The following is a 15,001-nucleotide window of genomic DNA, read 5'->3' as shown; positions in this document are numbered from 1 at the left end:
GGTCCTGTTCTCATCCTCTTGGCTATTGCTGCCTGTGTTTGCCTGCTGTCTCTGAGCATGCAAGAACGTCAAAAGTAGGTTCCAGCAGCACCTTCCACCTGCCTTGGGTCTGGGCTTGGAGCAACCAGCCCAGGCATTCTTAACTGGTTGGTTTACATGGTGGAAAGAAAAGGATGGTGGAAAGAGTTTGGTAGCCCTTCCTTCCAAGGTGAGGGGGAGTGGCCTAAGCATGGACTTAACACCTCCATGTATTATCGTATTTTTCCATGTATAAGATGCCCCCATGTATAAGACGCCCCCTACTTTTGGGGACCCCAAATTTAGAAAATGAACATATGCACTATCCATGTATAAGATGCCCCCAGATTTTAAACTTTATTTTAAAGTAAAAAAAACCCTAGTCTTATACATGGAAAAGTACAGTAATTAGAGTTAAACGTTGGCTATATGAGGCTGATTTATATGTGTTATATTGCCATGCCTGCCCATAAATACATATTAACACACTTGTGTCAGGCAGCCAGAAAGACAGAGGGCTTAAATAGAGGAAACAAAAGAATCGAAGGTACCTCAATCAATGCTCTGATTTTTTTTAAAAAATGGGATATTTTAAGGGGCTATGGGGAAGGTGACCCATGTTACTAATTAATACTGAGAGACAGTTCTTGGGCATTGGTTTGATGTCATTACAATGCATAGTGCAGCCAGATATAGTTACTGAAGTGTTATAATTCCCCTGTCTGAGAAATACGTATGAAAATTCACTCTAGCTGTTGGATGGATGAATATTTAAGAAACTAAATCCATGGAAAATAATTCTGGGATGAGGCGTCTTAGCCTTAGACACACTGGCTAACGAAGTATTCGATTTGTATTATTAGCTCTGCTGGAAATAGTCCAGTAGCATTTTATTTGATTGGGCTTGTATCTTCCATTGTATGCTTGATGAATAGATATTGCTTGCTGGCAGGATTATAAATCCAGTCAGATTTGTCATCAGTTTGCAGTTACAGGAAATAAGTTACATATGGTTTTATAAGGCAGTGGGGGAAAATAGAACCTTCCAGTTAAAAATGAGCGAAGTCTGTGGCATCCACAAACTGAGGCTGAATTTGTCATGTAGTCAAAATGCTCCTTGACTCCATCACTTGAGACTCTGGGGGTGAGATGGGGAGAGTGCCTCTCCATAGAACAACCCCTCTGCACTAGAAAACTAGAAATCAGAGAGGACAAGTATAGCCTGTTCTGACAAGTTTATTCCTTTTCTGCATGCTGGGATTTTGTTTCTCAGTAGAGTATTCAATTATTTATTCAACTACCGTATTTTTCGCCCTATAGGACGCAGTTTTCCCCCCTCCAAAAATGAAGGGGAAATCTGAGTGCGTCCTATAGGGCAAATGCAGGCTTTCGCTGAAGCTTGGAGAGGGAGAGGGGTTGGTGCGCACCGACCCCTCTCGCTCTCCAGGCTTCAGGAAGACATCCGCAGCCTAGGCAGCCCTGCGGGAGTTCCTGCAGGGCTGTCTAGGCTGCGGATAGCAGCCTGCTTCCCGGAGTGCAGGGCACGCTGAAAGCAGAGCGCCCGGCGCTTCGGGAACACATCCGCAGCCTAGGCAACCTTGCAGGAGTTCCCGCAGGGCTGTCTAGGCTGCGGATAGCAGCCTGCTTCCCGGCGTGAGGGGCGCCCTGAAGCAGAGCGCCCCTCGCGCCGCGCAGACATCCGCAGCGTGGGGAGCCCTGCAGGAGTTCCCCGCAGGGCTCCCCACACTGCAGATAGCAGCCTGCCACCCGGCACGAAGGGCACCCTGAAGCAGAGCGCCCCATGCGCCGGGCAGACATCGGCCAGCCCCACAAACTCGGGGGACAGCAGGGAGGTGCAGCGCCGCCATCCCGCTGTTCCTCGACCTGGTTCAGTTTCCCCGACCTGGTTTTGGGAGGGAAATAAAGGAATTCCCCCCCTTTATTTCCCCCCCAAAAAACTAGGTGCGTCCTATTGGACGGAGCGTCCTATGGGATGAAAAATACAGTATTTTTTAATTAAATTTTTATATAGCTCTTCATTCAAGGCTCACAAGGCAGTTTACAATATCTGACACACACACACACCAATTCGCAGTCTAGTGGTACAGTCCAATTTTACAATGTAATCTGGTAATCTAAATTTGGTTTCAGTCCCACTTCTGTTTTTAGGTTTGTGGTGTGGGAGCTGCTAAAACATGGTACTGTGAACTGATTGGAACGTTCCACAGATCCAGTTAATTTGTTCAAAAGTACAGTAGTGATCTTTGAGCGGGCCAAAAGCTTCCCCTCTCCAGTTAATTCTAGTTATATACTGATATATTTTTTTAATTATAATTGTTCACATCAATTTCCTCTTTGCTGCCATACTGAGCACCCATCCATTTTATTCCTCTTCAAGTGACCAGAGATTATCACATAGCAAATTTAGGTACTGGATGACATAATTAGGGGCAAATGAAGCTCATTTACAATGAGAACAATGCTTCCCAGGAAGGCCACTGGTGGGGGGGGGGCAGCATTCCTCAGGATAGAAACTATTGTGTGAGGGGGCTCCTTGCTTGGTAAACACCACCTTGATTTACCCATGGTGGGCTTTAAATGAGCTTTTGCACCTTAAGTGAAAACCAAGACGATCACAGTGCCAAGCTAGAGACTGTGCTTTTGTGGGAAATATAGGTGCTTTGACCCTATAGGTGAGAAAGTGGAGCCCCAAGTGAAACAAACAAACAAATCAAAACAATTCATCTTGTGCAACTTTGCTCCAGGGCACAAAGATCTCTGTGGATCTGTCCTAATTGTTTCCAGTCATACGCTGCAGGTACCCCAATTTCTCCTTCCAATTACAGTGGTACCTTGGGTTACAGACGCTTCAGGTTACAGACTCCGCTAACCCAGAAATAGTACCTCGGGTTAAGAACTTTGCTTCAGGATGAGAATAGAAATCGCGCGGCAGTGGCGCAGGGGCAGCAGGAGGCCCCATTAGCTAAAGTGGTGCTTCAGGTTAAGAACAGTTTCAGGTTAAGAACGGACCTCTGGAACGAATTAAGTACTTAACCTGAGGTACCACTGTATAGCTCCTTCAAGGACACAGAGTGCCATTCAAGGGCAGTCGTGCACTTGGGTGATGTAATGGACTTACAGGAGGCCTAAACAAAATAAAAAATTCTTTCCAGTAGCACCTTGAAGACCAGCTAAGTTTGTTATTGGTATGAGCTTTCGTGTGCATGAACACAATACCGTGTGCATGCACACTTCTGCAGGAGGCCTGTGTGACCCCTGGACTTACTGGTCTTAAATCCCCCCCCATCAATGTTATTACCCTCTAGCAGTCCTCAGAAAATAGGGACATTCTATTCTACATCAATATCAATGCTAGTTAGTAGTATTTATTGATTTGGGGTTTTCTTTCCCCACTCAGAGCTTTCCTAAACGCAATACATAAATTCCAAGATTTCTGTGCTTTTAAGTACCCCAGTTTTGTGTGTTTCCTCTAATAACTTTTGTACACTTGACCAGGAGGAAATGCTCAAGCAGTAATACTGGCGTAGAAAAGAATGTCCCTGTTTTTGGAGGAATATTGGAGGTATTACGTTCACTTACCTCAGAAGGTAGTAAGCCAGCCCTGCTGTGTTTGGGGGACTCCTCCTGCTCATTCTTCCGATATACATCTGCCCCAAAGTCTTGTCCTGGCGGCACCATATTTCTGACACTTGCAAGTGTGAGGAGACAATTGGGTGCAATTGGGTGACACAGTTTGAAGACCCAAGGGCAGGTGTGGAGGCTAGAAAGTGGACCACATATATGACATATGAACGGATTTGTCAGAAACATTTGCTATAATTCCACTGTATTCCAGTGTCAAGAAAAGTAGTCTGCATTATTTTCTTTGTTAAAAGAATCCATGACTGATCACCCCATCACAATGCTTTCTTATCTGCAGCTGGAGATAGTCATTTTTCTTAATGGGGTGCTTTTTTTGGGGGGGGGGCAGAATGAAATTGTGAAATTATAGATAAAATATTTAGCGTGGCGTTTGCTAATGGTATGTAGTGAAAGGATGTGGGGTGGAGTGGCGGGGAGAAAGAGAATCTTGTAACTCAACCACAAGTAGCTAAATTGCTATTTTTCTCTTCAGCTTTGTTGGTTGCTTTTGCCTGCATGATTGCCGTGGCCTTCCTGTATTTTCTTGGACTTTATGTCTCCAAGTAAGTCTGTGTAAGTGATATGTGGATCTATATGTTTTTGTACTATGTTTTAAATCTGCAAGTTATCATTGAATTATTTATTTCTGCATTTATTTATTTTACAGTACAGTGGTGCCTCGCAAGATGAAAAGAATCCGTTCCGCGAGTCTCTTCGTCTTGCGGTTTTTTTTGTCTTGCGAAGCAAGCCCATTAGTGGCTTAGCGGATTAGCGCTATTAGCGGCTTAGCGGGCTTAGCGGATCAGCTGATAAGCGGCTTAGCGGATCAGCTGTTAAGCGGCTTAGCGGCTTGGGAAAAAGGGGGGGGGAGGAAAAAAACCCCGCAGGAACTCGCAAGACATTTTCGTCTTGCGAAGCAAGCCCATAGGAAATTCGTTTTGCGAAGCACCTCCAAAACGGAAAACCCTTTCGTCTAGCGGGTTTTCCATCTTGCGAGGCATTCGTCTTGCGGGGCACCACTGTATAGACACATAAAGAATTAGAATAAACAGTTTTAGTCCATTTTTATGGGTGTGGGCCTTTAACTGGGTGACAGGAGTGGCCATTTTCCATGTATGTGGCTGGTGAAAACACATTTATGGAGGTATATTGCCAGTCACAAAGTTCAGCTTTGCCCCGTTGACCTGGTTCTTGAATATATTTTTAAAGATATCTGCAAGGAGCTGCATCCATCCAGGACCACCAATTGTTGCTCATGGCAAGTATGCCCATGCCTAGAATTGGATTTTGGCCTATATCTGTGTGAGATCGTCATACAGGCATCAAATGGCCAATTTCTAACACTTTTAATCTATTGTGTGATTACTCTTGATATTTTTGATTCAGTAAAACTAGATGCACTTATGCACCACCAGTGTTGGCAGTTTTCTCTGCAGCCACTGTCGTGGCCATTTCAGTGCAGAATGTGGCTTGCTTCTTTAACGGAACAAGAAGCCACAGTGCAACGTCAAAGAAACCTCAGGCAACATGCGTGGTTCTTCCCGATGTGTGCGGAGTGCTTTGTTGGATCATGGCATTGGACTTCCTGTTCTTTATTTCCTACAAATTTGAATAAACTTAAATTATTGCGAGCTTCTTCATTGTACATAGGGAATTCAAGAACCCACACCATCTTTTGAAAGTTAGTGGGTAACCTTCTGCACCTTAAATTCCTTCGGTGTTTTTAAGGAGTTTTGTAAATCTATTAAGTTGCAGGAGACAAACTCCTCTTTAAACTGTTACTTATATTCAGGTTTTCTAATTCTAGGTAACATTCAAGTCCTAGATTTATAGTCAGGTTACTTTTTGAATTCTTGCAGACTTCACTGTACCCGGATACACTGCCATTGCCTTCAACACAAACCTACTTCCATCGTAAGTATATGTACCGCTTCACATTCTTTAAATATTTATGGGGGTATTCAACTAAGTTTTACTTAGATCCATTGAAATGAATAACTCTTGACTAAATTAGGCCAATTAATTTCAATAGGTCTACTCTGACTAAAACTTAATTGAACCACCCTTAATTGTGAAATATGCATGTCTTGTACAGTGGTACTTCGGTTTAAGAACAGGCTTGTTTACGAACTATTCAGTTTACCAACTCCCCAAAACTGGAAGTAGTGTCCTGGTTTGTGAACTCTACCTTGGTGTAAGAACAGAAGCTGAATGGTGGAAGGGCACTGGCGGCGGGAGGCCTCATTAGGGATAGCAAGCCTTGGTTTAGGAACAGTTTCGGTTTAAGAATGGACTTCTGGAACGGATTAAGTTAGTAAACCAAGGTACCACTGTATATGTTTCTAATGCGCATAAATTTCTGCAAATACCTCCTTTGCACATTGAGGTCCCCAAGAGACCCCCCCAAAGAAAAACACAATTGACACTTAATTTTTGTTTAAGGTTTTTGGCATAATTTTGGCCACAACTTTATTCAAATTACAACAATGTGAGTGCTTGCTTAGGCATTGGTAGCACTAACTGACCCCGCACGGGGACAGCTCTGACATTCGCACCCCCCGCGAAGTCAGCAAGGGTAAGTCACCTGGGGAGAGAGACGGGACTGGGAACCATGCCTCACCTCTCCCCAGAATGCTCCCAGGGGCTTGCGTGGCCCTAGCCCTTTGCCAGGGGGTTTCGGACAAAAGCATGGGGAGCCCCTGGGTTCCTTTAACGGAAAACGCTTGAAGCAGCAGCAGCATTTTGGAGGGGCAGGCACAGCCGAATCCATACCCCTCCACCAACCAATTCCAAGACCAATGCCTAACCGCAAACCTTACAAGTTGTGACGATTTGCTACGCAGTAGGCAAAAACCAAGTGGCACACACTAATCAGCCAAATGGACAAAATTCCTGCCGGGCCCCTGCCCCAAAGCAGACGACCCCATGACAGGCATAGCAAGGTCAAGCAAACAGCCTAAAATTGGGGAAGGGAGGACGGGTGATCCGAAGTAAGCAGCGAAAAGAGGAAGTTCTTCTCTGCGAGCATTGTATTTAACAAATAGGGCTGTCAATCAGCGAATGGCAACATCTAGATTTCCCCAGTAACAGCCCGCCCCTTCTTAAAGGATGGCCAAACCATTTGCCTAGTAACAGTGAGGTGTCTTGTCAGCCCCGCCCACAACCTGTGCTCTCCATGAGGGAGAACACACTTTCCCAACCTGGTCATGTTTTAAAGAGCAATCCCTGCTGGAGTGGTGGATTTAGTAATTAAGAGTGCTTATTCTTGAGTTTTGAGTGATAGGCATAAAAGCACCCTCCTTTTTATTAAACAGAGTGCCTTGACCTGTGTGATGTACTATATTTCAGCTTTCTATTTGTAGTGGAAGGATCTTTTACCATTTTGATGCCCTCCCCCCGGGGAGAAAGTGAGTTGTGTCCAAGCACTTGCGAACACAGCTTGAACTTTTCCACACTAATATGTTCCTGGTTGCCACTGCAAAACCACCTCTCACAATCTGGTGATGCTTCCAGGGTTTAAAGGGGGAATTTCTTCACTCCTCTGATCCTAGTATATGCGTTGATGTTCTTTTTGCAGTGTAGTTTGCCCCTAAGTATGCTGCTTAGAGGAAAGTTCCTTCCTTCTGGCCTTTTTAGGCTGCTTCCAGACCACCTGATCATTGAGCATTCATCATGATTTGTGTTTACCAAGTTTTCAGGCATGCTAGATGACACCAGCTCTTTACTCAGCATTCATTCTGATCTCTTTGCAAGTTCAAACAGCATTGCGCGTGTAGGTCCCCAGGCCACCCCTCAAATAACTTCACACATAACACGTAATTTAGTTTTGGTTTTTGGGCACTATTTTGGCCACAACTTTATTAAAATACAAAATCAGTGAGTGGTTGTTTAGACATTGGTTATGACTATCTGTCCCCCCGCCTGGGACAGAACTGGCATCCCGAGGTCCGATCGGTAGCCAGTAGAAGAGAAAGTCAAACTGGGGGGTCACCTGAGCTAAGCGTCGGACCCACGCCGCTCTCCCCAGCAGCTCCCCGAAAGCTTGCCTGACCGGTCCTATAACAAGGATTCCCATAACAGGGATTGGGCGGCCCTGGTCCCATAACAGGGATTCCCATAACAGGGATTGGGCGGCCCTGGTCCCATAACAGGGATTCCCATAACAGGGATTGGGCGGCCCTGGTCCCATAACAGGGATTGGACGAAATCATGGCAAGCCCCAGGATTCCTTTAACGGAATTCCCTTCATCGCAATAGGAGGGGCAGGCACCGCCTGTTCAGCCCCCTCCACCACCAGCATATTATAACCAATGCCTAACCGCAACCTTACAAGTTGTGACGAATTGCAGAGTAGTAGGCAAAAACCAAATGGCACAGCCAATCACCAAATGGCAAAATTCCTACTAGGCCCCTGCGCCAAGGCAGACGACCCCCATGACAGGCAAAGCAAGGTCAACCGGAAAAGAGGGCGGGTGGGCGGGTGATCCGATGCACTCTGCAAAGAGAAAGAGAAACCAGAGTGCACCAATATTTAAAGACTATGGTCCCACCCACTCAATTTGCAACATACAATTTGCCCCAGCAACCCGGTTATCCAATCGCAGATGCCAGGCAATAACTATTAACCAGCCTGGCAACAAGAGGCCTGGCCCGGTGGCCCACACCGCAACACGTGCTCTCGTTTATTGGAGAACACGCTTTACATCAACCAGTGTTGTTTTTATGCTTTACATTTCCACATCACTTTCCTTATCTCAAAATGTCTGATTTTGGGGAGAAGGAGGTTTGTTGCGCAAGAGCTCTGCATCAAAATTAATTGCGCAACTTGAATTTTCCAGCATGTGATTGAATTTGCCCATCTGTGATACCACCCCAAAACAGTGATAGCCTGGAAGCACTCTTAGAAGACTGTCTGTTCTTCTCTGATAGCAACCCTACTAAGCAGATAAAATGCTGTGGGGCTCTTGTTTGTGTCCCTGTCTTGCTCAATAGTGCTTGCTGTCAGACAAGATGCTGGGTGATGTACTTTTCTTTGCTTAATGTGGCAGCTAACTTGACAGTAATGAGAGAATGCCACTGCTGGAGACAGATCTGAACTGCTGTCAAGAGCAGTCAGAGTAGATGGAGGTGTTTAAAAATATACGTGGCAGGTTTGTAGAAGAACCTCAGGGTGTATTCTTCTACAGCAGGTGGTTTTAAGCAGGTTTTTTGCTAGCCTCTGCTTGAGATATTCAGGCTACGAACGGGCACTGTGCTTTGTTAGTGGGCTGTGACCATATGAGGAACAAGTTCTGGAATGTGTGTGTCAAAACTCAAGATCCGTGTAGTCAGGGGCTGGGGCCAGAGCTTCGGCTAGGGCTGGAGCTGACACCTTCATTGTTGACCAGGCAAAGTCAAGAGGCCAGGCAACTAGTACAAATACCCAGAGGCCTCATTCTATTCACCCATCACAGTGGCTCATATAATGCTCCTTTCCTCTGGGCTTACAGTAACGCTATTCCCCACTTCTGTCAAGGCATCTCTCCCAGAAGTTGTTAGCTCTCATACAATGCCCTTTTAGAGTTTGAAAAAACTTGTACAAACTGAATGAGACTTCCTGATTTAATACTGATTGCTTGTCCACTGGCATTAGCAGTAAATTTGTTTGCAGGAAATAGGCAAATGTTTGTACCCTAGAGCAACTTGTAATCTATCATATATACTCAGAAAATACTGAGTATGAGACCAGCAGGGATAAGAATGTTCTGCTGGTTTCTTTTTTAGGTGGTACAGGTTGTGTGTAGTTCATAAAGTATTTCTCATCCTTCTAAAAGAAAAATGGATCGCAATTATGAGTTGGTTCGGAATGGGCCTCAGTTGGCTAGGTGGATATAATGATATAAAACGGAAATAAAGTAGGTGATGCCATATATCAAGCAAGGAAAAATTGAGTTTGGAGAGATGCAATCTGGCCTCTAGCTCAGGCTTTTAATCTTGAAGGGCATTTTTTAACATGATGTGATTGCTAATAATACTTCACAGCAGGTTTTAGGAAATTAACATTTTTAAAGAGAAAAAGAAGCACGCACACACCAATGACTGGAACATACGATTCCAGAATCTAAAATTCCCAGATGTCTAGATTCTGGCTTGATGTTAGACTTTTAAGGACAACCTATTAATTAATTTAAAACAAATGCTGCACCCAAATATTTTTTAAGCAAATATAAAAATGAATTAAGGATACATCCCGCACAATGATCTGAAGATGTTTGCTTTTCACTTATTTTTGCTTTTAAGTTGCTTTAAACTTTTTATGATTCCATTGTTTGGTTTTACGTTTTTATATTGCTGTAAACTGATGTGATATATTTTTTATGATACAGTAGTATATAAATATTTTTATAAAAATAGTAAAATTAAAATTAAATTAAAACAGCTAAAATATTACCAGTGTTAAAATTCAGCCTCTTCAAAGTTAATGCTGTGTCCACCCTACTCCAGGCAGAAGTAGCTGGAACATACCTAGCAAAGAAATGTCTAGCTGTTCCTTAGATACTCTAATTTGTTGAACAGATTGTTGCTCAGCTACTAGCTGTGGTGGTAGTCTTCTGAATGCCACCTGCTGGAAACTGCAGAAGATGAGAGTGCTCTAGTACTTGCGCCTTGCTTGCAGGTTTTCCACAGGCATCTAGATGGACACTGTAAGAACAAAATGCTGGACTTAACGGACCATTGGCTTGATTGGGAAGATTCTTCGTATGTACTTATAATATATAAGAAAAAGAATCAGTCTTGGAATCTGTTCACCTGCTGTTTGTTTGAGGGGACCCTCCAGACTGGTGCATTCTGTAACACGTTCTTGACACACGTGTGTGTGTGTGTGTGTGTGACATACACACGTGTTTGTTTGTGTTGGCATCTATCTGTCTTGGGAGACAATGGAAGAGTGCACCTGCACATTAATGCTAGATTTATTCTGCCTTAATTTGTTCTGTAATACTTCCCCAATGCTACTACATTATTGTTATTTTAAATCTGCCCTTCACCCTAAGGTCCTGGGGCAGCTTGTAATAAACCGCTCTTTCCAACAATATGCACTAAATGGAAAGGAAGCACTGTGGGTGATTTATTTAACTACTCTACACTAGCATGTTGAATGTAAAAACTTGCCTTTAGTGGAGAAAGGGAAGTCCCTTGCCTTGGCACCTACTACAGGCACAACAGCTGGAGAATACTTTTAAACATGTTTGCACACCCCTTCACCTGGAGCTCCTGGCAAGAAGAGCTACCCAGCTGTTCTTCACTTACCATGCACTGGCTCATATTCTTCCCCAATCTGGTGTTGGCTGCTTCCCCCCAACCCCCCATCAAATTTATCCTCACCAACAACTTGCCACAAGCTGTCAGGAAGAGGAAAGTCTTGCTCTCCCATTTGCTTAGGTCGGAGTTGTTCAAGCTTTTTGGGTCCACTGCTTCCATGACCAACTACATTCTTTCTGTGGCACCCCTGTGGGGCTCAAGAGTCCAGTTATGCCACCCCTTGCCTGTAGAGCTGGCATCCTCTCACCCCTTTTCAAACACCTTCCCTTGAGTGTTCCCTCAGCCTCCTCTCCTCTTCCCTCTCCTTGGGAGTCCTTGAGCAGCAGCAGCTGCCACCCCTGGTCTCTGAGCTGCCCCCCTCCCCTAAAGAGAGTTGCCTCCTCATACTGCCCCACAAGGGCCTGGGAGGCACCCCCTGGCCAGCCCCAGAGGAACCATTCACCAGAGGAGCTTGTAGTCAGGGCTGCTGCAACAAACAACTCTGCAAGCCTTTGGGAGGCAGAGACATAAGAGGGCGACGGAGGGAGGGAAAGAGGGACACAGGCCAGTGTTGCCTGTGGCACCCCTGACCATCATTCAAGGCACTCCAGGTGCCGCGGCACACTGGTTGAAAACCACTGGCTTAGGGGAAGGCCTCCATCACCAGAATGAGGTATATTTGTTGCCTGTTATGGATTTAATTGAGCTGTACTGGCAGTGACTGAAAGAACTCTTGCAGTTGCACTGTACAGAATAATAGAAGGATGAGCATGCTTGGAAGTATTCTTCAGCTGCTTCAGCGGCCATTGGTGGAAAATTGCCTGCTGCCTTCTTTCAGAAGCGAATACAGGCACAGGGTGGCTTTGTTACATTGCACCCTTTAATTAAGATAATTGCATGTGAATTGGCTCATAGAAAGGGGAGGAGGTAGATTTTTAGGAATGGCGGGCCCAAGCATTGCATCCAGAAAGACATCTGCTTCTGAGATGTAGAGAATGGAAAACAACTCTGCACTGTGTTCTCTGCTTCCTGAGCTAAGACCAGGAGGAATCCATATGAATAAGATGTATATTGGGGCCCAAACACAGGATTTGATCTCTTGGAGATCGTTCAAAAAAGCCAAACCAAGCCTGAGAACTGATTGATGTCACCACATGGTTTACCTGTTGATTCCCTGGAAAATCTTAACCATGATCAAATCCTAGAAAATGTCCTCTTAGAACTGTTGTCCCAAACAGTGTGGGAATACTACATTTAAGAGTGTGTGCAGTTCCCATTCAAGCCACCCAAACTTTCCTTCATCTGCATTTAGAAGCTTCTCTGTGATAAGGAAACAAATGATCACATGGCAAGGTGGTTCTTGGACTAGGTCACAGCAGATGAGGAAATCACATGACAGACTTCTCTCCTATATCAATAAGTCTTTGTGTGGAAAACTGAATGTGAGGAGAAGCGTTCCAGCTTTTTTCTTTCTTTCTGAACACATAAAATTTCTCCAGGACATACTAGCTTTCAACAGGGTTTTTGTAAGCGGTGGTATTCAATGATGTGATTCCCTGCATGTACAGTTAAAAAGGTAAAGGGACCCCTGACCATTAGGTCCAGTCGTGGCCAACTCTGGGGTTGTGGCGCTCATCTCGCTTTTATTGGCTGAGGGAGCCGGCGTACAGCTTTCGGGTCATGTGGCCAGCATGACTAAGCTGCTTTTGGCGAACCAGAGCAGTGCACGGAAACGCCCTTTACCTTCCCTCCAGAGCGGTACCTATTTATCTACTTGCACTTTGACATGCTTTCAAACTGCTAGGTTGGCAGGAGCAGGGACCGAGCAACGGGAGCTCACCCCCTCGCGGGGATTCGAAGTGCCGACCTTCTGATCGGCAAGTCCTAGGCTCTGTGGTTTAACCCACAGCGCCACCCACGTCCCCCATGTACAGTTAGAGGTGGTTTAATCCTGGAACATCTTTTTAAACATATGATGCTGCTGGTTTAATATATCAGAACACAGGTATGAGCCAAAAGTTGAGGTCAATATACTTTCCAGACAATAGAGTAAAAATGTGCCGTAGCTTCCAGTTATTGCTTACAAATACAAAAGCCTAGATGAGGCAGCAATTTACTTAAGGAACCATTTCCATTATCAGTGAATCATCTCTCTTTATTAGATGAGAAAGGCAGGAATGCCAAGTCTTTGGGCACAAAATCATAAGTCAAAATGTCTCACAGGAACCTGTACTTTTCCATGGTTATTGCTTGGCTGTCTATATTACCTCTCAAAGGCCTAGAATGGGTAACAGCAGTAGAAAAAAGACAAAAGATCCACCTAGGCTTCTAAGCATTCTAATTTGGGGAGATGCCTTCCCAGTGTTTTGCACAGCCAGTATGGAAATAGTAGATATAGATTAGTACCCAACCTTTTTACTTTGGGAACAGAAGGAGCTTCCATTCAAAGAATGAGAGAACACTTCTTCCATTTACAGAACAAAAACACTGGATTCTACGCACAGTGTTGGACTTGGATGGAGGCATCTGGATTTCAAATAACTCATATTTTACCCCACAGTGGTCTCCTTAAAACAGCATACCCTCCCAACATTTCTCTGATGGAAACAGGGATGTCCTATTCCATAATAATAATAATAATTTTATTATTTCTATCTTGCCTATCTGATTGGTGTGCCCCAGCCACTCTGGGTGGCTTTCAACATATGTAAAAGCACAATAAAACATCAAACATTTAAAACTTCCCTATACGGGGCTGCTTTCAAATGGTTTCTAATGGTTGCATAGTTACTTATCTCCTTGGCTCAAGGGTCCATACCCTCCAACATTTATCTGATGAAAATAGGGATGTCCTAAGGAAAAGTGGGTCGCGGGTGGCGGGTGGCGCTGTGGGTTAAAGCCTCAGTGCCTAGGGCTTGCCGATCGAAAGGTCGGTGGTTCGAATCCCCGCGGCGGAGTGTGCTCCCGCTGTTCGGTCCCAGCGCCTGCCAACCTAGCAGTTCAAAAGCACCCCTGGGTGCAAGTAGATAAATAGGGACTGCTTACTAGCGGGAAGGTAAACGGCGTTTCCATGTGCGGCTCTGGCTCGCCAGATGCAGCTTGTCACGCTGGCCACGTGACCCGGAAGTGTCTCCGGACAGCGCTGGCCCTTGGCCTCTTTGAGTGAGATGGGCGCACAACCCTAGAGTCTGTCAAGACTGGCCCGTACGGGCAGGGGTACCTTTACCTTTACCTTTAAGGAAAAGTAGGCCATTCTGGGATCAAATCAGAAATGGTGATGGCTTCTGTATATCTGGGACTGTCCCTGGAATATAGGGACACTTAGAGGGTTTGAACCAGGGTTGAGGAACCTCAGGCCCAGGGTCCAAATGCAGGCCTCTTTATCTGATGCACAGAACTCTGTCCAGGCCACACCTCCACTCCTTAAGCCACACCCCTCACTGGCTCTGCTTCACACCTGAATTTTTTTGCCTGAATGGAATGTGCCCACAAGCTTTGAGAATGACTCTTGCTTGCCTTGATGGAGGACAGAGAGGGGTGTAGAAACTAGCTGGCATGTGGCTCAGAAGAGAACGTAGCCATCAGTCTGAAAATGCATCCCCACCACTGCCTTAGAGGAAGGGTGGGATGCCTGTTGGCATCTTTCTGTCTTGGGAGGCAAGGGAGGAGTGTGCCTTTGGGGGTGAAGTCAAACTGTAGGATGGCTACAGTGCCTGCTGTGGCTGTAGAGACTGATACGGGAGAGAGATGTTTTGCTGCAGGTGAGACAGATGAAGGTGTCCAGTTGTGCTGGTGCAGCTGCACCACGGTGTTTCCTCTCTCTGTGTTCCTCCTAGCGGTCATTCCTCCTCTGGTCACTGCTATGGATGCGCAACCTGTCTCCAGGCACTGTGGTTATCTTCAAGGGATTCCTACACGGTGGGGTTGGCGTTCCCAGCCTTCACGTCACGCCTGCAGACATCTTTGGTCTGCCGATGGGCCTGGTGCCTGAAGCCAGCTCCCCGCAGAGCACATCCTTGGTGATCCTGACATCTTCCATTCTGTGTTCATGTAAGAGGGA

At 45.4% G+C, this 15,001-nt stretch overlaps 1 protein-coding gene across 3 annotated transcripts in view; it reads left to right on the top strand.

The window, feature by feature from the left end:
- The window catches only part of LOC310677423 (heparan-alpha-glucosaminide N-acetyltransferase-like), a 176,090-nt gene that overhangs the window by 48,627 nt on the left and 112,462 nt on the right, over positions 1-15,001 (top strand). For all 3 annotated transcript variants that reach the window (XM_083440432.1, XM_083440431.1, XM_083440433.1), the window contains 2 exons: positions 4,154-4,223; positions 5,520-5,574. In XM_083440432.1, coding sequence (XP_083296558.1) covers positions 4,154-4,223; positions 5,520-5,574 — 125 coding nt within the window. The remainder of the gene's footprint in view (positions 1-4,153; positions 4,224-5,519; positions 5,575-15,001) is intronic.

The sequence above is a fragment of the Podarcis tiliguerta genome, assembly GCF_965153285.1.
Source record: "Podarcis tiliguerta genome assembly, chromosome: 5".
Classification (NCBI taxonomy): domain Eukaryota; kingdom Metazoa; phylum Chordata; class Lepidosauria; order Squamata; family Lacertidae; genus Podarcis; species Podarcis tiliguerta.
The sequence above is the reverse complement of the archived record's forward strand: the minus strand, read 5'-3'. Positions and strand labels throughout refer to the sequence as shown.